Source organism: Drosophila persimilis, unplaced genomic scaffold (genome assembly GCF_003286085.1).
Source record: "Drosophila persimilis strain 14011-0111.01,24,50 unplaced genomic scaffold, DperRS2 tig00000000-arrow-pilon, whole genome shotgun sequence".
In the NCBI taxonomy this organism is placed as follows: domain Eukaryota; kingdom Metazoa; phylum Arthropoda; class Insecta; order Diptera; family Drosophilidae; genus Drosophila; species Drosophila persimilis.
Window position 1 is genome coordinate 26,867,822 of NW_020825288.1, and position 22,258 is coordinate 26,890,079.

The window sequence follows — 22,258 nt, forward strand, 5'->3', positions numbered from 1 at the left end:
CAGGTAGGGAAAGTGCCGGTGCTCTTCCGCTGAATCGAACCACTCGAAGCTCCCTTTCCCTCCCCCCCAGACCCCCCTGTGGCTGGTGTGTTTGTGCATCGCCCGTCAATTAGTGTTGGACAGTGGTGTCGTGGCTAAGCCTCCGCCTGAGCCCCCCATGTAAGTGCCAGTGTTGAGTAAGCTGCAGTTTCTTTTGCCCCAAGGGCGGGGCGGGGTCTCTCTCTCCATTGATTGTCAGCTTAATCGGAGCTTAGGTGGGGCTTCCACGGCCAGAGAGCGAGAGTGCTGCCGCAAATAGCGTTCAATGTTGCCGTGTTGCAAGTGGATCGTGTGGCACAGCCAGCAAACAAACTGCTAAAGCCCGCACTCGTTGCATGCCGCTGCCCCCTGGGGAGTCGTGTTGCACGTTTCACGTTTCAGGTCTCGAGTCTCGGGTTTCGGGTTTCTTTTTGTGCGGATTTTGTTGGCCAAAAAGTGATTTTAATGGCCGCTCAAGTGGCAGTCGAGTCGAGTATAACTTTTCGCCGAGTTTTCCTCAGTTTTCCAAGCAAATATGAAAAGCTCTCAGCTGCCATGGAAAAACTCCTGCCGCTGCCTCGCCTTCGTTGCTCCAGCGCGTGGCATTGATGATTCTGCAGATTCCTGGGCGCCTGCATGCATTTGCAATCAATGATGTGTATTCCCCCCCACCACCACCAACGCCCCATAACCATAACCAGATTTCATTTCTATATAAATTTGTATCCAAAAAACACGAACAAAAGGAGCCGGACAGAAATGGGATTCCTTGGGCCCTGGGTTCCACCTTTTGACAAGGGCATAATTAAAGCGTAACAGGGACAATAACAAAAGGGGGGGGACAGGAAGAAAGGAGTCCCGACCAGGACCTCCCTCCGACATAAAGGCGGCGAGAAAGCCACGAGGACGACGATGGCGATGGCGATGTACGAGGAACGATACGAAGGTACGGCGTTACGGGGTGAGAACAGGTTGTTACTTCCTTGCAAACAAGGTTCCGTTACCGTTATGTACACACACACAGACCCACAATCTGCATACGTATTATACACATATGATAAATGCCTCTGTGTGTGTGTGTTTGTGGCATATACACATATAAAAAGAAAAGAAAAGCACGTTATTGCCAATTTAACTTACATTGTGCATGTGTCTTTAAACAAAGATTTATGTACCCGAGCGTTGCAAGCACAACACCCCCCCACCACCACCCACCATCCCCCCAAAGCACGACCCCAATCAGGAGTCCACTGGATCCCGCCACTCCGGCTCCTCCTTCGCACCAGACACACGATATATTTGCCGGTTTTTGGGGTCTCGGCTTGGGGGTCAGGTGTGCGGGCAATAACTCGCTATAGATGGGGAGGCATTACTTATACGGGTGCGAGTGTGTGGTGCTCCATCCGTGTGTTCTACCCACTTAAATCAGCATAATGATATGCACTTATTGTTGTGGCAAATTTGTTGCGGAAATGCTGTGAAAACCGCACAAGGCTTAAAGAGGGGAGGGCAAGACCTACAGGCCACTGAGCCACTGAGCCACTGAATCCTGACTCACCTTAACCTCAGAGGCCCCCCGCCGCCCGGGCAGACCTCAGAAGAACCGAGCGACCGCATGTCGATGTCGATTTCTTCATTTGCCTAATACGAGTCGACGCCATCATTAATCTAAAATATGGCAGAGTCGCACGACACGCACCCACACACACACGCAAGCACTCATGCTCATACGCTCTCCCTCTCTCTCTCACTCTCCGTCTCTGCATGTAATTATGCTCAGAAAGCGGAAGAGTGGGGGTGTAGTGTGGTATGTGGGGGGGTGGGGGCAGGGGCAGGGGATGGAACACCACAGAAGACACACATTTGCGTAAGCCTTGTTAATCGTGACAAAAGCTTATTGCGGGTTATTTGGACTACTTGTTTCGCATCCGGCGTCGGTCGTCGTTGTCGTCAGCAGCAGAGCAGTGGGAGAGGGGCAAGGGGCAAGGGGGGAGAGTACAAGTAGCCGTAGCCGTAGCAGTGCTGCTGGCAAAACGAAAATCAACATTGCCAAAGGCAAGGTATATTTGAAGAGAGGATGAAAGGCCTAGGCGATCCACAAAAGCTGAGCCAAGGCTTCGTCTGCCCCGCCTTGGCCAGCGCTCCCCACACACTCCCGGATATCCCTGAAGATCTACCCCCCCCCAGGACTGTCTTACCTTACCCTTCTGTTTCTTATACCTTTCGTCCACAGGCGACAGAGATATCTCTGCAACACAACAGTCATGTGTGTGTTTCTGGTGCGTTTGAGCCTGTCATCTCTAAGCATAGGCGAGGGGAAGGGAGAGAAGTGTGGAGCCCCAAAAGGGAATGGAGGCCCTTCTCGCGTCACTTGCACACATAATAAACATTTTAAACATTATTCTCGTGTTAAGCAGCTTCTTGGATTGCTGTTGCCCTGCCCTGCCTGTCGCTCTCTGCTCTGTGCGTCTCTGCCACACTGCCACACCGCCGCTCTGCTGTTCGTTTTCGGTGAAATTTACGGGTTTTAACGAATAATGGTGCATGTGGGAAATGAACGTTTTGTGTTCGCTTTTGCTTGTCATCGCAGTATCCACATATCCACATCTCCAGGCAGCAGCAGCAGCCACGCACACACACACAGACACACACACGCATACGCATTCCAAAACATTTGCCACTTTATCAGCATTTTACTTTAGCCGTTATTACCAGAGAGATCCACTCAGAGTACATTAGTACGCCCCCACACTCACACACACACGCACACACTCACACACACACAGACACGGATAATACTAATACTCTGCCACACGATGCCACGCATGTGTGCGCGCCTCTGATGCTACGAGAAGGTTGCGACTCTCCAAGGAAATTAAAAAACAACTAAAACAAATTAACAATGTAATGACAAAAGTCTTATGCCAGCAGCAAATGTGGCAGCAGCAGTTGTGCCACAGGACAGCGGCTCCACGACAAGCACCAATAATAAACAGTCGAAGGAAGTCGGCCCAAGGACATGGATTAGGTCTCGCAGCTAAATGGCAAATCAAGCATTGCACAGAAATTGAATTACCTACCCGGGCATTCGAGCCCCAGTACCAGTCCCCAGTCCCAGTCCCCAGTCCCAGCCCCATCTTTGAGCACCACCCACGTTAAGTATACGCCATGGATTCCAGGCCCAATTGGCACTGGAAATGGGTATGGGCTTGGGAATGGGAATGGGAATGGCAACAGCAACGCTTTTAATGATGATCGATTTGGGTAAACAATGAAATTTCCGCATTCAAATTTTATTGCCGGCAATCAGAAGAGCTTCCTGCAACAGCAGCAGCAGCAGCAGCAAAAGCGGCGCAGCAGCAGCGATACAGACACCACAAACATATGCCCCCGACACAGCGATATACGAGATGGTGCTGGGGGGTGGGGGGGAGCATATATGGGGAAATGGGAATATGGTATGCTTTAATATTAATCTATGGGAGCAACGCCTGTTTGCTGTTTGTCGGCTAAATTTGAATTGGAGTTGAATGATGGTTGTTGTCGCTGCAATTACCATATAACATTTACATTATCGCACTTGCAGCCCCTCACCCCAGCCCCCACCCGGCATGACCCATGCGCCCATGCCTTTCATAATTTTGGCGCCAAACAACAGAAGAGCTGTGTACCCAAGCAACAAAAATTCAAATTTAGCGCCCTGGGCAAATCGCAAAAAGTAGTGCTGCCAGACATCTGCATTTAATACTAAATTTGCTGCCCTGGTAATATGTGGTATTTTCTCTTGTTCCCTGAAACGGTCAATCAGCCAAAAATACCTAAGCCGAAAATATATAACCTAAAAATATGCTTATACAAATGGTCGATATAGCCAGAAATATGCTAAAATGGCAACCTGCTGGTCCGATTTAGACAAATCCATTGGCTTCCATCTTTTATTCCAATGGATTGCATTTAAATCCTTGACGCGTATTCACATTCAAACAATTTCTATTTGGCGCTCAAGTTTGGTGGGACTTTTTTGGGATTTTTCGTCGCCACAATGTCCCTCACTCATGTTTCCACTGTTTTCTTGTTGACCTTTTTTGTTGAAACCTTTTTTTAGACTAAATTCAACAAAAGCAAGAGTTTAAAATAAACCAGTCAAGTGGAAAATAAATTCATTAATTGGATAAAATTATGTGGGCATGGCTAAATATTCTATCTACCTAGTAATATTCGACGGAACATCAAAATTAAGCAATATGGTCTCCAATCCTTGACGGAGAACGACTAACCCATTGTAAACCAAGGGGTTATTTAAATTTACCAGCGAAAATAATGCAAATTTAATCGTTTTAGCGCAGTTCATGTGAAAGATATCGTGTTTTTTTTTCTAAATTCAGAGGAAGGATGGCATGAATCCACAAGAATAATTTACAATCGTTAATATTTACCGGCATTTACCTCAAGTTGTTGAACTGCTTAAATAGAGGGGGCTTTAGTGGGCTAAGTTCGGGTTTTCATCATGCGGGGGGCTATGTTGTTCAGTGTTGTCAGATTTTGAGCGTCAAAATAAGCTAGATTTTACAAAAACACAAGCTAAAACAAGCTAAAAATTGTAAAAAAAACAGGCCATCTGTACTTTGCCAAGGGACTAAGTGAATTTTGCCATATTGGGCAAGAATTCCATCTATATTGCTATAGTTAAAGTGTTCCAATATGGAAATGAGATCATTAGGATTTTTATTATGTTCGAGTACATTTTCTGCTGCAAAAACTTGCAGTTTTTCTAATGTCTCAAAATTATCTGGAAGTCTGAAATTAAAGAGCAGATTTTTATTTATTTTTAATATCAAATCCTATTGAAGCTTACCGTTCTCTGAATTGGATAATAAGCTCCTTTATAAAATCCTTGCACCTCAATTTTACACAATTACACATTTCACACGATCGCCAAGTTTCTGTGTAGTAGTGGCCGAAACTTTTCAACGAAAATATGCCATAAATGAATTCTAAAATACCATGATACACCAAAATATGTACAACAAATATACTTTTTGTTCGATTTGCCTAAAAATATATGTAGGATATAAAAAGGCAAACATAAACGGAGTGAAATTAAAAAAGGCTAGATTTAAGGCTATAAGCATTTTCATAATTTTTCAAGCTTTTCCGTTTTCAAATAAGCTAGATCTAGCCTTAAATAGGCTAAAATGGCAACACTGATGATGTTGTTGTGGAACCAAAATCGAGGCAAAAACAATCGAAGTCGAGTATTTAAAAAAAGCCAGTCAAGTAGAAAATAGATTCATTAATTGTTTTAAATTATGTGGACAGGGCTGAGAGATCTAGATAGAAAAGAACAATCAAAACAACAATATGTGCAAATAAACGGAGTGACGAGTACGAGTGCAATTAATTGTGCAATAACAGAAGTTGAAAGATAACTGCTGCTGCAGCTGTTTTGATTCTACGAGGAGGAGACACAGAGCAGACGCAGACACGGGCATTCCAATGCACTTTCTCCAGAGCAAAACCTGTCGAGTGGCTTATTTGACATCCATTCGGATATCAATAGAAAAATAGAGGCCAAGCCACAGCCAGTAGACTACCAAGCAGCGCACCTGTGTGCTGGAGCTGAAGCACACACAGCCACAGAAATAGCAACAAAAAGTTGATTGGCGTCTTTTGCTGTTTTATTGGCATTAGAGCCACAGTCACATCTTGGCCACTCTTGTGATCGCTCGCTCGTTCATTCCACTTCTGCTTCCACTCCCCAAAACGCAGAACTCAAAACTCAAAAAGCAAAACGCAAAAGAATTCCATAATTTGCATATGCCACACTCGCATGCACAGAGATCATCATCATTGAGAGGGGAGGAGCCGGAGTAGGAGGAGGCATGCTTGTCGAATTGAGTCATTATTTGATTGCCAGTGCCCAGAAAACGTGAGTTTTAGCGAAGAGTGTGCTCCCTCACTCATCATAATTCCGTTCGTTCAACGTCTGTTTGGACACTTTCTCGGCATAGACACATACACAAAATAGAAGGATAGGATGCCTGCTCTCGGGGAGAAAGTGCGTCGCCTGCTGGAGGCCAAAGATTTGGGCGACATCACCACAGAGCTGTGCGACTTCTCGCTGAAAGAGCAGAACGCCACCGCAGAGGCGCAGGGAGTGCAGCCGTCGTCGGCATCCGACTTTATGCCCATACTCGGACAGACGGTCACCTACATTGTGGCCTGTGTGCTGATCAACGAGCACGACGAGCTGCTCATGATCGAGGAGGCCAAACAGAGCTGTGCAGGTGAGTGAGCCCAGCTCCGCTCCGCCCCGCCCCGCCACTCATTTAATGATTCTCTACTCTACTTTCCAGGTAAGTGGTATCTACCCGCTGGACGCATGGAGCGGGGCGAGTCCATCACAGAGGCCGCCGCAAGGGAGGTGTTTGAGGAAACCGGACTGAATGCGGAGATAACGACCCTGCTCGCTGTGGAGGCTGCCGGGGGCTCCTGGTTCCGATTTGTGATGACGGGACGCATCACTGGCGGTCGCTTGAAGACGCCGGCAGATGCGGATGCGGAGTCCATTCAAGCGCGATGGGTGCTGAATCCCCAGGAGATGCCACTGCGGGCCAACGACATCCTGAACATCATTGACATTGGACGGGCCTACCACAAGGGAGCCAGGAAGACGGGAGCGCTGGAGAGTGCCAGCGAGCCGCTGTGGCACGGCAGCATCCTGCCCACGCGATTCCCCCACAGGAGGAATTACCTGCGTGTCCTGGCGGTGGCCCGAAAGCGGGCCAGCAACTCGATGAACATCCTCATCAGCGAGAAGAACGCCCACCACTTCCCCACGGTGGAGCTGCACCCGAATCGCAGCCTCCACTCGACGCTGCGCAAGTTCATGATTGAGATTTTTGGAGCGGAGCTGCCGCAGCACAAGCCTCACGGCCTCTTGAGCGTGGAGCACTGTGCCTCCGAGGGGGAGAACACGGACGGAATATGCCTGAATCTGCTGGTGGCCTTTCGGCCGCCCATCGAGCAGATATCGCTGATTGGCAAATGCATTTGGCAGGAGCTGGCGGCCCCCTTGGACGAGAGGCTGGGGCGGATTGTTAGCAGCAAACAGTCCTCGATACCACTCAGTGTGGTGCGATAGGAGGACCCGGCCAGAATAACGAGGATTAGGATAGCAGCGTGCCTTAGTCTTTAGTCGTAGGTTAAATCCCCAGTGGCCCTCCTATCCCCTATCCAATCCATGGTGCAAGCAATCTATAATCCACAATTTAGTTGCAATTAAAGGAACACACAGATCACAGATACACTTCTTCCGATTCGTTGTTAAATGCTCTCTTTTTCACTACAAATATTATGTATAATTGATACGCAATAGGACGTAACGGTACGTAACGTAACGTAACCATAGAAATGCTCTTTCCAGTGGAATATGTCGGATGAATGAAGCAAACTAGCAGTCGACTAGGTCAGGGGTTCAGAGGGATCGGAACTAACACTAAAAGCCTCCTCCCACTCGTCTCGTGTCTCTCTACTTCCACACGGTGTTGAAGAGATCCATAAACGAGTCGTAGATCATGAACGTGATGGCCACGTCGAGGCAGACGCGTCCCAGACGCGGCACCGTGCCCTTGTAGAAGGCCCCCACGCCCTCGTTCTTCAGGATCTTCATGGCGCAGTCGGCGGTGTTCTTGTACTTCGACGCCTCGAGCCCCTGCATCCGCGTCTTCACGACGTCCAGAGGTGTGTTGCCGAAAACAGAGGCGGCTCCGGCCACAGCGCCGAAGGCACCGACCAGCAGCTTGGGCACCGGCTTGTTGTGATCGTCGCCCTTGTACAGGTCCTTGAGGGACTCCAGGACGAAGAAGCGGATGGCCTGGTTGGAGCCCTGCTTCAGGATGGTGGGCGTGAGGCCCTTGTACACCCCACTGATGCCCTCCGCCTTGACGATCTGTCCGACGCCGTGGGCGAATCCCTTGAACTTGGGATTGGCGCTGCGCTGGTCGTTGATGAACTTCACCTTGATGGTCTCCATGGGCGTCACGGCCAGAACGGCCTCGCAGACACCCGCTCCCAGGCCGCAGAGGAGTTTTCCGGCCGTCGACAGCTGTCCATTGGCATCGACGGCGTGTCCGCGCAGGTACTCGAAGGCTCCAAATCTGCAAGATGGCCATGAATCACCGTATTTTCTCTAGAGAGAGGGGTCTCACCTCGCTGCCGACTTGGGTATACTGCCGTAGAGGAGCACACTCAGGCCTCGGTAAAGGCCGAAGAATCCCCTCTGCTGCACTGTTTTCTTCACGCAATCCGCGATGCCGTTGTATCGCTTGTTGGCCCCCTTCTCGTCCAGCTGCAGCTGTGTCTTCACGTACTCGGTGGGATAGGTGATGCAGATCTCAATGCCGCCCGTGATGCCGCCCGCCACAATGCCCTTGAGGCCCTTGCCCCCACCGCTTGGGGCAGCGGCTCCAGTGCTCGTCATCCATGGACGGCACTTGTACGGACTGACAAAGGTTGCTAGGCTCTGGCGATCCATTCTGTAGGCGTTTTATCTGGAGAGGGGGAGGAAAGGGAGGGAGTTTTATAGTCTCTAGGAAAGATCTCCCCCAAGATTTAATCACTTTTTTTGGAGCAGAAATAGATGTCTTGTGTGTGTGTGGGTGTACCATCTATATTGCAGATGTTAGAAGGGGTTTCTTTATAGAGAAACGAGGGAAAGACCAATCTTCTAAATCTCAAAAGTACTTATCATTTAAAACAAAGGTCAAAACAAAGAAAAACCCATTCAGCAGAGAAGATTATGCGTGTTTCTGTTTCGTCATATAGGAATATTTGAAAAAGTTCCGAGTGATTACCCAAGACGTCTTTCGATTCGAGTGGGAGAGGTAGTACATATGTATGTGCATATCAGCAGACATTGGGTTCTCTTTCCCTCATTCCCTCTTTCCCTGCTCTTTGCACTTGACAATCGTATTATTTGTCCGTTTTTTATTTGTCGTCTGTGGAGGGGGTTATGTAACATTTGCATGACCATAAATACCCGTAGAGAAGGAGAGCGGACTTCGTTCATAATTAATATTCCATTAAACCCACAATTAGTCCCACAATCGGCCCTGTCCTATCCTCCTATCGTGACTGGAAATCCCGATAAACATAAACAAACGTCTCTCTGATAAGTCGTTTCTGATTTCGCTGGAAAGTGGATTAGTGGAATATTTCCAGTCCCCCCAGACACAGACACAGATGCACTCCCTGATGGAATCTCTGGTTACTGGAACCGCATTGAATTTCTGCACTGTACTCACATTTTTGCACAAAAACTATGGAATCTGTATAGTTCCTATATATACAATACCGATTCGTGTGGAATGCGCGACAGATAGAGACGGAGGCGGAAGGGGAAGGAACGACGAACTGCGAGATCGATCGTATCGTATCGTGGCCAGGGCAGCGGCTCAACCTCAACTGTGTGCCTGTTCGGTGGCTACGAAATTCCAATTTCCAATCGCAGGGAAAGCTACAAGTTCCAATAGCAGCGCCGGCAGAGGCAGCAAAAATTGTAAACAACAACGAACGGCGCCATGCTCTCTCGCTCCATGAACCTGCTCCCCAACAGCAACAGCAGAGAGCGGGAGAACGGGCTCCACAAAGTAACGGCGATGCGATGATACTCGTACTATGGCGTGATACGGCAGCCACAGACACAGCCACAGCCACGGCAGCAGAAACGAAACGCAAGAGAGATCTCTCCTCTCCTCTCCTCTCTTCTCTTCGCTGCAATCGGCTCTCGACTCGACAGAAAACCCGTTTCTGGAAAGAGCTTTTTGGCTGGAAATGAGCGCTCTCCCCCGCTAGAATCAGAAACAATTTAATTGTTTAAACTTTTCAAAGGCGCCGCAAAGTAGGCAAGCTTTTTTCCGCCTTGATTCGCGATTACACAATATTCACACACACACACCTACGCACACCTACACTTGTACGAGTACACGAGTACTGTTATATCGAATTGCCTCGCACCTGCAACAATTCCTCCAATCGGACCATTTATTTCCAGTTACCCATATCGGAATGGAGTCCATATTTGTTTATGACTCGTAAAAACACACAAAAACTATTTACCGATGACTCAGTCCACGGCCACAGCCATGGATATGGAATGTTCGGAATCGGAATCCTCCTCCTGTGCCGCAGCTGTAGAGCCGGCAAACGGCGGATGATAACTAAAAAATGTGGCCATGTTGCACGCAACCAGTTCCCGGCCACTGCGCCTGCGTCATGGCACAGCCACCCACTCTTGTAGCACTGTGTAAACATGCCACACACACCACATCCTATCCTCAATTGGAGCTCAAGTCGCGAATACTTAAAGCGGAAATGCGTGGGGACGGGCCTCATAAAAGTCAGAGGAATATTTATGATAATAGGCGGATGCAGAGGCAAAGCAAAGGGGGATGGGGCGACAGCATTCAATCGAGCAGGGTCCAAGAGTGCTCTCTCCACAGAAGGATCCATCAACACTACACCATAATCGATTCTTGGGCAATAAATATACATATAACACTCTTCGAGTGCACTCACGAAACGATGGGCCCAAAGAAATAATCATTCGATTTATGAAGCACTGCGGCGCTTGCAGTGGTTTCAGCTTTTATTCAAAATGCATTCAGAAATAGTCATACACTGGCTGTGAATGTACGAGTGGGTGCTGCATACAGTTAACAGTTTACAGTTGAACATGAGGATTAGCGGTGCAGTTCTGTGTATGTTTTGGGTAGTCAACTGTTAGTCAATAACAAGATGAGCTTTAATGCGAAATTTAATGGTTATGTGTAGAGTAGATGTAGATATAGTCAGTCGGGACAGCTCCTAGACGGCCTTGTAGACGCGCACGCTCTTCACGGCACCGATGGTGAGGGTCTGCGGAGAGGTGGTACAGAGGGGGGGAACGGAAAGCAGTGGATCAGCAAAAGGATCATCCGAGAGAGGATATCGCACAACGAATACTTACGGTGGTCAGATCGGTGTCGGTGAACTCACGGACAATGGTCGAGGGCTTGTCGCCCTTCTGCTCCTGGGTGAGCTTGTTGCCGTCGAGGGTGATGATGCTCTTGACCTGGCGGCCATCGAGGGTCTCCTCGTCGAACTCCTCGCCCAGCTTGAAGCTGATGGCGGAGGTCTTGAACGTCGAGGTGGTGGTCATGGTGTACGTGTCACCCTCCAGGGTCACCTCCACAGTGGGGCTGATGCTGTTGCCCATTTTGCGGAGGACCAGACCAACGCCTGCAAAAAAGATGGCATGAGTCTTGCATTCGATATGGCATGATTTATGGAGGAGAGGAAGTAGCGGGGACGGGGAAAGGGACTGCACCTAATTGAATTAGCCCCCGCCAAAGAGCATGGCACAGCTCAATGCTCAATGCAAATCATATTATATTTAATTAAAAATAATAAAGCTGAATTATGAGAGAAGTTCCCTGCTGCAGAAACCGACGCAGACGCAAACGCAGCCGCAGATGGAGATGCAGAGAGACGTCAAAAGTCGTGCTCAAGGTTAACGAACAATGCGGGCAGGCATCTGCCGCTCCTCCTCTTCCTTTTGGAGCAGCAGCTTATCAATTGGCCAGCCAGTCCCCAGACCCCCCGCTCTAAATATAGCGCGATGGGCGCGACCCCACCTTATCTGTAGATTCTGATGCTGACGCTGCACCGCGTATGCCACGTATCCTACAGAGAAAGGGGGAGAGGTCTCTCCCTCCCCCTCCCCCTCCAATCAAACGGACAAATCAATTATGTTCAATTATGTATGAACAAAATGAACAAAAGTCAAATGTCGAGTCAAGTGTTCTACGCTCGATAAGTTCCCACCGATGACCACCGATGGGAGCCCCAGCAACTGTCCCAAAGTTCGAGGAGAACCTTGAATAGATTAGCTGTCCCTCCCCCCCAACCCACCCCACCCCATTCCCTGCAATTTCCTACGGAACCGAACGATAAGTGCTGCGCCGCCGTCAAAGTGCAAAATCCGTAATCGGATCGCAATTATCGAGCCCATATATAAGCATATAGTTTATCACTCCCCTCACAATTCACATATAATATACTTTGTATAGTATATTGACCGGCTGATAGGAGACGAGGGGCCCTATCAACAGGTTGTCCTCCAAGCATACACCCCCACCCCTGCCCCTCCCAGATTTTACCGAGTACTGTAAGTGGAGGCTTGTTTGGATTTTGGAAAATTGAGAGGCGACGAGGCGACGTGGCTACGTTGCTACGGGGGAAACCGCAGAAAATATAACAAATTTCAGGGAAACGCAGCCGCAAAACAGAACTCACGCCACACACAAAGCGATGCGACGCGACAGCTCCAGTTTCCATCACCCGATCTCGATCCAAGACCGGCCGGCCCTCCCCCCATTTCTATGTCTAGACTCTAGACTACAGACCTGGGGACAAGGGCAAAGATCGGAAGCACCTAACTACCTATCTAACGTTTTTGGGTTGAGTGCAAAGTTCAGTTCCGAACTTTCCCCCATACGTACATATGTATGTACACATGTTCGTTTATGATAGCACCTGTCGCAAACAGTCTAAATTATAGAGCAAGAACATTACTTATAGAGACAAAGAGAGAGGGAGAGAGAGATTAAGCAACTTTTCGGGTGACTCAAAGAGGAGGCCGTTGACCAAAGTTCATCATTTGCCTAATTAGTTTTTTCGCTTTTTCTGGGTCTACTCGAGCGTTTACTGCCTCTCTTTACGACTATTCATGACCATTCATGTTCGCCCCCCGATAAGACTTTATGACTTTAATGCGCTTTGCACTCGAAATTCGCCAACGCAACTGTAAATTTTTGGTACAGCAGCATCGGCAGCATCAGCACGTTTCTTCTTCGTTGCCTCTTCCTTCTTCTTCCTTACCTCATCTCTATTGATTTCCCGCACACACACCGATGGCAGATTTGGCATACTATTGCGAAAAAAGCCGGCCGGTGGTTTTCAGCTGCTCCCCTCCCTCTCTGCACTCTCTATTATTTAAGCTGCATTGCGCAAAAATATTTCAATCGATCCTATTTTTGGCACTCACCCAGCTCCTTCATGTACTCGTCGAAGTTCTCGGACTTCTCCAGCTTGTACTTCTTGCCAACGAAAGATGCCATCGTAGAAATTTGATTTTTTTTATTTCACTTCGAAAAACAAGAACCAACGGAACTGAAAGACTGCAAAAAGCTTCGCGTCGCGGGGGCTTTATATATACGAGCACAACAAAAACGAGGGGGAACGTTGTGAGTTGCTGCGGACACCGCAACTCTACGGTTATACCCGATACTAAGTCAGTATGGCTCTCCTCCGGCAGACGCCGCTAATATTTAACGACACGACAAAGAGTGCGTGCGAGAGAGACAGAAAATCAGTCTGAGCGTGACGTCGGGCGCTGCGTAGCCACTGCAAATTGATTTGTTCCTTTTGGCTATAAAAATGATCTGATCTGATCCAGATTCAGCAATCTAATAGATATGGTCATTATCTATGATTCTGCGTTTTTAGTTTTCTCAAATCTGCAATATTGTGGTTGCCTCAGATTTTCGTCCTTTGCGGGGGCGGAAGGGGGTGTGGCGAAATTTGGACATGAAACGGTCAAGGTCCGATATCACAGGAGTGTGGATACCAAATTTGGTTGCTCTGGCTTTTATAGGTTCTGAGATCCTTGAACTCATATTTTGCAATTGGCAAAACCGACCATGAAACCTGTGTGTTAGAGTGAGACAGAGCGAGAAAGAGTGAAATTGTTTTCTTGATTCTGGCTGTAATAGTTATACGATCTGGTTCAGATTTTGCACTCTAGAAGATATAGTCATCTTCTACGATTCTGCGTTTTTAGTTTTCTCGTATCGTCGAAATTGTGGATGCCACATATTTTCGCCCTTTGTGGGGGCGGAAGTGGGCGGGGCAAAGTTTTGAAATATTTTTGGAGCAGTGACATATCACAGAAGTCTGGATCAAAAACATCGTTACTCTAGCTCTTATAGTCTTTGAGCATTAGGCGCTGAAGGGGACGGACAGACGGACAGACGGACGGACGGACAGACGGACAGACAGACATGGCTCAATCGACTCGGCTATTGATGCTGATCAAGAATATATATACTTTATGGGGTCGGAAACGATTCCTTCTGGACGTTACACACATCCACTTTCACCACAAGTCTAATATACCCCAATACTCATTTTGAGTATCGGGTATAATAATAAAGTTCGGAGCGCAACGGGAACAGTGTGGCCGCAGATCTACCGATAAAATATACCGTAAATATACTGACGAATTGGAGTTCTATTATACATATTCCTCGTTTTTGATCTTCCGTCGGATATTAATAGCTAGAAAGAACGCCAGGCTATGCCCACATAATTTTATCCGATTAATGAGCCTATTTTGTACTTGACTGGTTTATTTTATACTCTTGCTTTTGTTGGATTTTGCCTAAAAAAAAGGTTTTTGCGAAAATGGTCAAACAAAAAAAAACGGGCTCAATTTCGATATTCCGTTGAATAATGCTGGCTAACGAAGACCCTTAGCTCAGCCCACATAGTTTTATCCCATTAATGAATACATTTTCCACAAGATTGGCTAGTTTTTAGTCCTTTAAAGAAATAAATATGGAATGGGACTCGTTGTTTCTAACGATTCATACCCGATTCAAAGAAGAGGGCAAGCACTTCGGTATATGTACAGTATGTCAAGAAACTCTTTACACACTGAAATTAAATTACATTTTTTGACTTTGGATAAGAAAATAATGGCCTTTGGTTCAAATTTATCAAATTTTTTTTATTCTTAACCATTCAGGGATTAATTATAAAGTAGTTAGTGTCAAAAATGAGTAATCATTGTTTTTGTTGTTTTGTAAGTTACCTATTTATAGTTTTGTTATTCTTTTTTCACTAACTACTTTATAATTAATCCCTGAATGGTTAGGAATTAAAAAAATTTGATAAATTTGAATCAAAGGCCATTATTTTCTTATCCAAAGTCAAAAAATGTAATTTAATTTCAGTGTGTAAAGAGTTTCTTGACATACTGTATGTATTTTTAGCTTTCGCTCTCTGAAAGCTCCTTTTTGTCGCTCTCCTCTCCAACGATTCTATTCTATTGTCGAATTTGAAAAGTTTCGTGTGTGTGGGGCTGGACACCCACCTCGGGCTGTAGACCAGCCCCCTTGCACCTTGGCTTGGCGTGATCAATTCGGGTGCAGCTTTAATTGAGTCAAAGGGACCGACTTAATAACGGACGCGACACTAGCACTAGCACAGATCTTATGCTACATATCATATAGGAATACCCCCCACGTCCAAGGAATTCTCATAAATTGGGTCAGCCACACCGGCCGGCGCATCTTTGGCCCCCATTTAAATGTTTGCTGGGTCTGGCGACACAATCCATTGCATATACTAAATAATGTATGTATCTTTTGAAATCCGTTGAATTGTAATCTAATCGAGCATTTCCTTCCACCCATGCCAATCCAATCCAGTGGCTATATTAATATTACACACGATCTCCTCCCCATCCATTCCCCTCCCCAAGTCCAGAAGACGCACCTACCGAACGATTTCATTCTGTTTGTTGCTTTCTGTTATCTCATTAATTCAATTACTGCCTTGCTTCTCCTTCTTCTCTTAGTTGCAGATAAAACGCTGGCCCCATCCATGGGAGTTTTTCGATGGGAACTGCTGTGTACATATCTTATCTACGGTGTACAAAAATAGCTGTCTGCAATTCAAAAAATCGTTTGTATTCGCCGTTAATCGATATACATCTATCGTTTCCTTTTCCAGTGTATCGAAGTGCCGCCTTGGCGAACACATTTCAAACACGTAGAACGACGAGAGATCATTGCATTATGATCTCTGTTATTTCATAAACTATAAAACAAATCCATATACTCTAAATATATTTATTCAGATTTCAATAGTCTGATACTATTCGTTTTTACATTAACAACATGGAAATTATTGAACAAATATTAACAAAAAATGGCAACAAAAAATCATCATCATTATTTTCTTGATCTTTTTCTCTTTTTAACTGAAATCAGGGCCAAGTAAGTGAATGCCTTTGTGCATTCGAAATATGAGACACCCCCGCAGCAGCCTATGTCCATTTTTGTAAGCTATAGATCCATACTGTCATATATGTATGCGTAGATATTGTATTTTTAGAATTATCCAAAGGAAATAACAGTGATTAATTAGAGGTATACCTAAAATAGATTCGTTATACATATATCAAAATGTACATTTTTGTTTGTTTGTTTGTTTGTTGAGAAGGAAGCCAGTGTGTGTGCGGTCTAAATACAACTGAACTTTCAATGAATAATCCAAATTAAACCACCGATCGACAATCATTAAATAGGCGAAAATATTCAAATCAATAGAAGAATCTATTTGGGTTTCATTGGCTTTCTGATAAGATACGTTTTCGGTTCTCGATAGTAGTGCTGTTCGATTTCATTAAGCTGAGTTCTGTGTGTACTTGATGATACATACAATGTACAATTTTTCAGAAGACTAATATTAAATACAACTAAAAGTGTAACAAATCTTGGGAGCTCATATGTACTCGCGCATATATACAGGATTTCGTATCTCTTTAATTTCGAATGTGTAAGTGGTTGAATCTAAACGTAATGAGACACATATCGCCACACTTAACATCATATCATTAGTGGGTTGTAGTGGTAGTGGGTATGTGTATGCACTATTTTCCAAACAAAAGAGTTTAAAGGAAGGGCCTTAATTGGTATTTCTTGTTTTTTTTTAACTAAAATATTTATATTTCATTGTTTGTTCAGTCAACAGACGAATCCTTCGCAGAATTCGTTTGTTCAACACCTAAATAATAATTCAAATGTCGCTACAATTAGCAACAGCAACTAAACTAAATACCGCAATATAAAATTATTTATGTATGTAAAATATTTACAATCATTCCAAACTTGTGTGTATGTGTTTGTGTTTTTGTTTCTCTTAAAATCTAGTTCTAATCGTAGTTTTCTTGCTGTTATTAGATTCCGTAAATGTGGGATGCCTTGTGTGTGCGTGTTTGTGTTTAATAAATATTGTTTATGTATGTGCAAAGCATTTTTGAGTAGCAGGGATTACAGTTTTCAATATTCCGCCAAAAATAAATACGTTTCGATTGCATTGAATAATTATAGAACATAACTTTTGAAAAGTTTGTTGCATTGCAAGGAGTAAAAATGGTTAGAATTCGATTAGTTTATAAAAATTGTATGTATAATGTACAATATGCTAAAATCACGGCGTCAATGTAAATATTTTGAAAACTGTTTCACCACTGTATATGATTGTAAAAATGTTTTAAACGCAAAACAAAACCATATTATGTTTAAAGAATTTCAAGGAGGGGCTTTTGCGTACCAAATATTTTCCCAAAATAAATTCTAGAATCATGGGATGGGCGGTACCAACATAATTTGTCGACAGTGTTTTCCTGTAGTTGTTTCTCGATCAGAAATGCTATTAGTTAATGGATTTTGGAGGCTGCTTCCGTGTTTCGTAGTATATTTAATCGTTTATAGGGCCAGGTTATTTCGACGACCGTTTACCTTATTGACTAAATTGCAGATTTTTAAGGCTGGTCCCAGCTTCAGGCCCATGTACTTCATCATCATTTCTGAGTTTAGCAACAATAGTGCCTTCCCGTCGATTTCCTGCATGCAATCGATTAGAATTAGATCAGAATACGCTTTGAGGCGGAGTTTGTGGGTACTTACATGCTTTCTAAAGAGATCGCCGTGGACTGAGAGCGAGTGATCGTTGCTCTCGATGTACTGGATGACTTCCTCGATGGACCAGTCGATGGGCTGTGAGCGCAGGTGCGACGCAGATGCGGACGTGGGTGTGCTGAGGGGCGAGGTAATTGCTGTGTAACTGGTGGAGGCTGCAGCTCCCCCTGCCGGCGCTGTGGCGGCCTTGGGCGCCGTCACTCCCCCTGCAGCCAGTGCAGTGGATGATGCCGACTGGCAGCCAGTGAACGGAGTCGACACGGACGTTGGCAATGAGGCGCTGGAGGAGAGTGTTGTCGGCGATTTGTAATAGCTGTTCGAGACCTTCGCGTTGATCTGTTCCGGATGCACTTCGGCAACCAGTGGGGCCAGGTATTTTCCAATAGAACTCGCATTAGCTGTCCCACCCGCCGCCAAACTTGTGGTCGACGACGAGGACGACGACGAAGAATTGCTCACCGGCGGCGTCGTTTGGTTTGTCTCTGTGTTTCCGTTGTTGGTTATACTATTGTTGTTGTTGTTGTTTGTGTGATGCTGGAAGCGTACTTTGCGCAAGGCCTGCGTGGTGGTGGATGTCCCTCCGCCGGTCACGCCGTTGGGTTCTGTTTTGACGACCACCTTCGCATTGGGTTTGCTCCCAGGGTCACTCCCGTTGTTTGACCCGTGGCTGTTTTGATTACTCTGATGATTCGTATGCTCTTTCCCGTTGTTCGGCAGGGGTTTGGTCTTCACGTCCGACGGTGATTTGGCGCCCGTCTCCTGCTTGATCACCATCTTGTCGGAGGACGTCCGATGCCGCTTATCGGACAGCACGGGCGATGAGGGAGGCGTAGACGCCTGCGTCAGCTGACGCTTTCTGCTTTGGGCGCACTTCTTGCATTCTTCGGTCTCGTGGACGAGCGAGATGAGATTGGCACATGCCCGGCATGTGGTGCACAGCGTCTCGATGAACTGGGCCAGACTCTCCTCGTCCTTCATGCGCATTGGCGATGGGATTTTGACCTAAACCATACCCACACCATAACACACAATTAATAAACATTCGAAACGAAACGAAGGATCATTTGCTGTGAACTTACTGTGAAATTCTTGCCTGCTGCAGTCACAATGTGCACGTCTCCTTCCAAGGCGAACAGCAGCTTGGACAGCTGCTGTGTGTCCGTGCTTGCAGCGAGGACTTCCTGCAGACACAGCTTGGCCAGCGTTTGGTACGTCGGTCCCGTCACCATGCACGGCAGCTTCGAGTTGTTGATGAACGGACCGCCCTTGCAGTTCGGATGGAAGTGGGCGGTGGCCGGAGAGGCGGGGACCATGGCCTCCGACTCGGTGACAACAGTGTAGCGGGGGCGCGGGCAACGCTGCTTGCCCGAGCTGGAGTCCATGCGGGACTTGTGGCCCGGCGGCTGCATGGGATGACAGCTGCGGGCACACCATCCGGCGGGAAAGATGTCTCTGGACCGGTAGTTGCACCAATAGTCGAAGGCCCCACGCCAGCCGTCGAACGTCACGTGTATTTGGTCATCCTTGATCGCATCCACAGTGGCGCAGCAAATCAACTGAGGATTTTTCTTATCCACTGCCTCCAGTTTCTGGCCAACTTTGAAGAGATTCTCCTCCGGCGACGGCGGCTCTGGCTGGAAGATATCCTCGGGCGCTACCATAGCGTTGATGAGGATTTTGCACAAGTAACCGGGCCAGCTAGAGGCATTCATTCTGAATCCCAGCGGCGGCTGCAACATGCCATTGTTCTTCTCGCAGTGACCGATCGCATGGATCTCCGTGGAGTCCACCAGGCGCCAGAAGTCATTCTGCGAGTCGCTTCCGTCGAGACGCAGCCGAAGTCTGGATCCCAGCACCCCCACGACTGTGGCAATGCAGGTGGAGGTGACATTGCGTGGATCCAGCGCTTCCAGCTTCATCCCAATCTTGAAGTCATTGATGGGAGGATTTTGGGCCTGTTTAAAGCATTCCGCAGGGGCGGCTTCGCTGCCAGTTTCCTAAAAACACAGGAAAAACAATAGTTAATCGTAAATACACAGTGGAAAATAGTTTACTAGTTACCTCCAGGTAGGCATCCCAGTCGAAGACATGAAAGCTCTCGTATTGGAAGGGACCTGCTGGGGCGGGCGCTCCACTGCTCAGCAATTTGCGCTCGCTTTCGGGTAGACCCTTTCCCCCGCCTGACCCTCCACCACCTCCATGCCTGGTGGAGCAGTTCTTCTTCTGGTGTTTGTTCATGCACATAATCGAGCAGAATTCCTTGTTGGGTGCTCCATCCCTGATCACATTGTCGCACTGGGTGCACGCGCCCTTGCTGTACGCCTTGCGGAACTCGGCAATGCACGTCTCCGAGCAGAACTCCTTCTTCCCCGTCTGGGTGGGCAGCACATACTGCAGGGGCAGCTTCCCCTCGCCACACCAGGTGCAGGTGGCCCTCTTGGCCGGACGACCACGTTGTCTTTGGGTGGATGCAGGCGATGTGGTTGCTGCCGCTGCTGCTGTGGTGGTGGAGTTGCTGCTACTGCCACTGCTGGTGCCACTAGTGCTGCTGTCGCGTCCGCCAGACATTCTGCTTCGTTAATTTTGGTCTTTCTAATTACGTTTAGCTGATATTTCACATTCGCATCTCAATGGATGCCCTCATTCGTTCTGCTCACTTGCAATGGTATTTGTGTTTAAGCGGCAACTCGCAGTCGGTGGGTGGCCAAGCCAAAAGAATTTTAGCACAATTTCCTTCACTGCGTAAAAGCCCGCCCGTCGCACTGGATTTTGTGATTGATCGTGGGCGCTTTGCCTTTGAAGTTGAAAGTCAATGCTGCGCGATATTCGCTATTTTTTGTGTCTGCTTTCTGTTTTTGAGCAAACTATTTTTTGCGGCGTTTCCGAGGTCACGTAATAACAATTGAGCGCATTGCGACACGACTCCCAGAAAATGCACTCCACATACACAAATTGTCGCCGATTCGGTAATCCCATTTGGCATATCTCAACACCGAAGCAACATTTTCGTTTCGGTTCGCAAAAACTTCAATTTTTGATTGTTTAAATACACAATTAACGCCGAATTTTTACATTTTTTCTATTTTTGCGTTCAGATCCGCCATATTTGTTTTCGTAAGTGTGACCGCATATTTGTCAGCGATATATACCATCGTTCTCTCAGACATATACCGATATATACCGTAAGAATATCGATGAAAAACGAACGTAGCCCATTAGCCCGCCTCTATTTAAACAAGTGAAAAAACTTGAGTAAAGCCACGGAAAATAATAATATTTGTAAATATTTCCTGTACATTAATTGTATTGCGTATCAATAACCTGTCACTGGTATTTTTAAGCACTAAATCACTGTATGGGGAACAGATGTATCGATAGCAGCAATATATCGATGTATGCGATAGTAATTTATCAGTTAAATATAAATATTTAAGATTATCTGAAATTTGAACAAATCCAATGGTAGTAGTAGATAGAGGGTTTCTAAAAGGATGATTTTTATATGATTGAAGTCCACAGGTCATTTATCAGATTGAGCTGATTGAAATTAAAGCATGCTGCTGCTTAATCTTTTGACTACTCATCCTTGACAACAACAACCATGGAAAAAGTTACGCAAATGCCAAGTCAGGGCTTAGAATACCTGAAAAACTTTTTCACTAACTTCTTTCTTGGTATTTGGTATTTCCCCCTTTGGCGCGTAACTTGATTTAATTGAAAGGCTTCAAACGTAATCCGCAATGAAACTTATGGCAAGTAGGCTCGAAAGAGACTGCAACTGGAAGCCAACAACGGAAACTGAGCTCTAACTAAGACAATAAACGTTGCTAATTAAATGTTGTTGTGGAGGTTCTGGAGACTTATTTAGCATTGTTTCTTAAATTATTAATCACTCGGTTCGACCGACACTAAGGCACAAACTAAGGTTCCTTGGCATTATATTATTGCGTATTAACGTGTATAATTGGATGAAGCCGGTTAGCCGTTGGATGTCGATAGCCTGGTTAATGGATAATTGGATGAATTGAAGCGGCTGCCTTTGGCTCTTGGCTCCTCATTAAATGACCGTTTAACACCGTTTAGTCGCTTAGAAGTCGATTAGAAAGGGCTGTGAAGAGGGGACAATCTGGTTGAGTCATTGACTTATTACGCAAATCAAACAAAAGATTTTCCCCCAGCGCCCTGGGGGTGGGATGGGAGGGCGTACTGTACTGAGCATTATCGGTGTGTTAATAAATAAATTAATGAGTTTTGTCTTTGTCAACTGAAGTGTATGTGTATGGCAGGAATGAACCCTAAAAAGGAATGGTTGGACATGAGTTTGCGTTTAAGGGACACTACCTTAACATTTGGCCGCACTTTGGACAGAGATTGATTTGTCTTTAAAGACAGGCTCTTGGGGGGTGACCACCTTTGCAAAAGTACAGATA

At 46.4% G+C, this 22,258-nt stretch overlaps 4 protein-coding genes across 5 annotated transcripts; 1 reads left to right on the forward strand and 3 right to left on the reverse strand.

Moving 5' to 3' along the window:
- Positions 1 to 5,323: 5,323 nt before the first annotated feature.
- LOC6594594 (8-oxo-dGDP phosphatase NUDT18) lies at positions 5,324 to 7,321 on the forward strand. Of its 2 annotated transcripts, XM_026985410.1 has the most exons (3): positions 5,324 to 5,947; positions 6,030 to 6,305; positions 6,375 to 7,321. In XM_026985410.1, the coding sequence occupies exons 2-3, from the start codon at positions 6,056 to 6,058 to the stop codon at positions 7,160 to 7,162; spliced, it is 1,038 nt and encodes a 345-aa protein (XP_026841211.1). In that variant the 5' UTR covers positions 5,324 to 5,947; positions 6,030 to 6,055; the 3' UTR covers positions 7,163 to 7,321. The 2 variants fall into 2 exon arrangements, with proteins under 2 accessions (XP_026841211.1, XP_002019384.1); XM_002019348.2 differs by having other exon boundaries at positions 5,324 to 6,305.
- Positions 7,322 to 7,323: 2 nt separating this feature from the next.
- On the reverse strand, positions 7,324 to 9,483 carry LOC6594595 (putative tricarboxylate transport protein, mitochondrial). Its single transcript, XM_002019349.2, has 3 exons — positions 9,324 to 9,483; positions 8,229 to 8,570; positions 7,324 to 8,177 (listed from the first exon to the last, which is right to left on the reverse strand). Exons 2-3 carry the CDS (start codon positions 8,552 to 8,554, stop codon positions 7,550 to 7,552), a joined length of 954 nt encoding a protein of 317 aa, XP_002019385.1. The 5' UTR covers positions 8,555 to 8,570; positions 9,324 to 9,483; the 3' UTR covers positions 7,324 to 7,549.
- A 1,140-nt stretch (positions 9,484 to 10,623) lies between these two features.
- Positions 10,624 to 13,210, reverse strand: LOC6594596 (probable fatty acid-binding protein). Its single transcript, XM_002019350.2, has 3 exons — positions 13,106 to 13,210; positions 11,027 to 11,298; positions 10,624 to 10,935 (listed from the first exon to the last, which is right to left on the reverse strand). The coding sequence occupies exons 1-3, from the start codon at positions 13,176 to 13,178 to the stop codon at positions 10,885 to 10,887; spliced, it is 396 nt and encodes a 131-aa protein (XP_002019386.1). The 5' UTR covers positions 13,179 to 13,210; the 3' UTR covers positions 10,624 to 10,884.
- Positions 13,211 to 16,441: 3,231 nt separating this feature from the next.
- Positions 16,442 to 20,878, reverse strand: LOC113566386 (polycomb protein Scm). Its single transcript, XM_026991730.1, has 4 exons — positions 19,890 to 20,878; positions 18,908 to 19,825; positions 17,817 to 18,830; positions 16,442 to 17,753 (listed from the first exon to the last, which is right to left on the reverse strand). The coding sequence occupies exons 1-4, from the start codon at positions 20,394 to 20,396 to the stop codon at positions 17,616 to 17,618; spliced, it is 2,577 nt and encodes an 858-aa protein (XP_026847531.1). The 5' UTR covers positions 20,397 to 20,878; the 3' UTR covers positions 16,442 to 17,615.
- Positions 20,879 to 22,258: the final 1,380 nt, after the last annotated feature.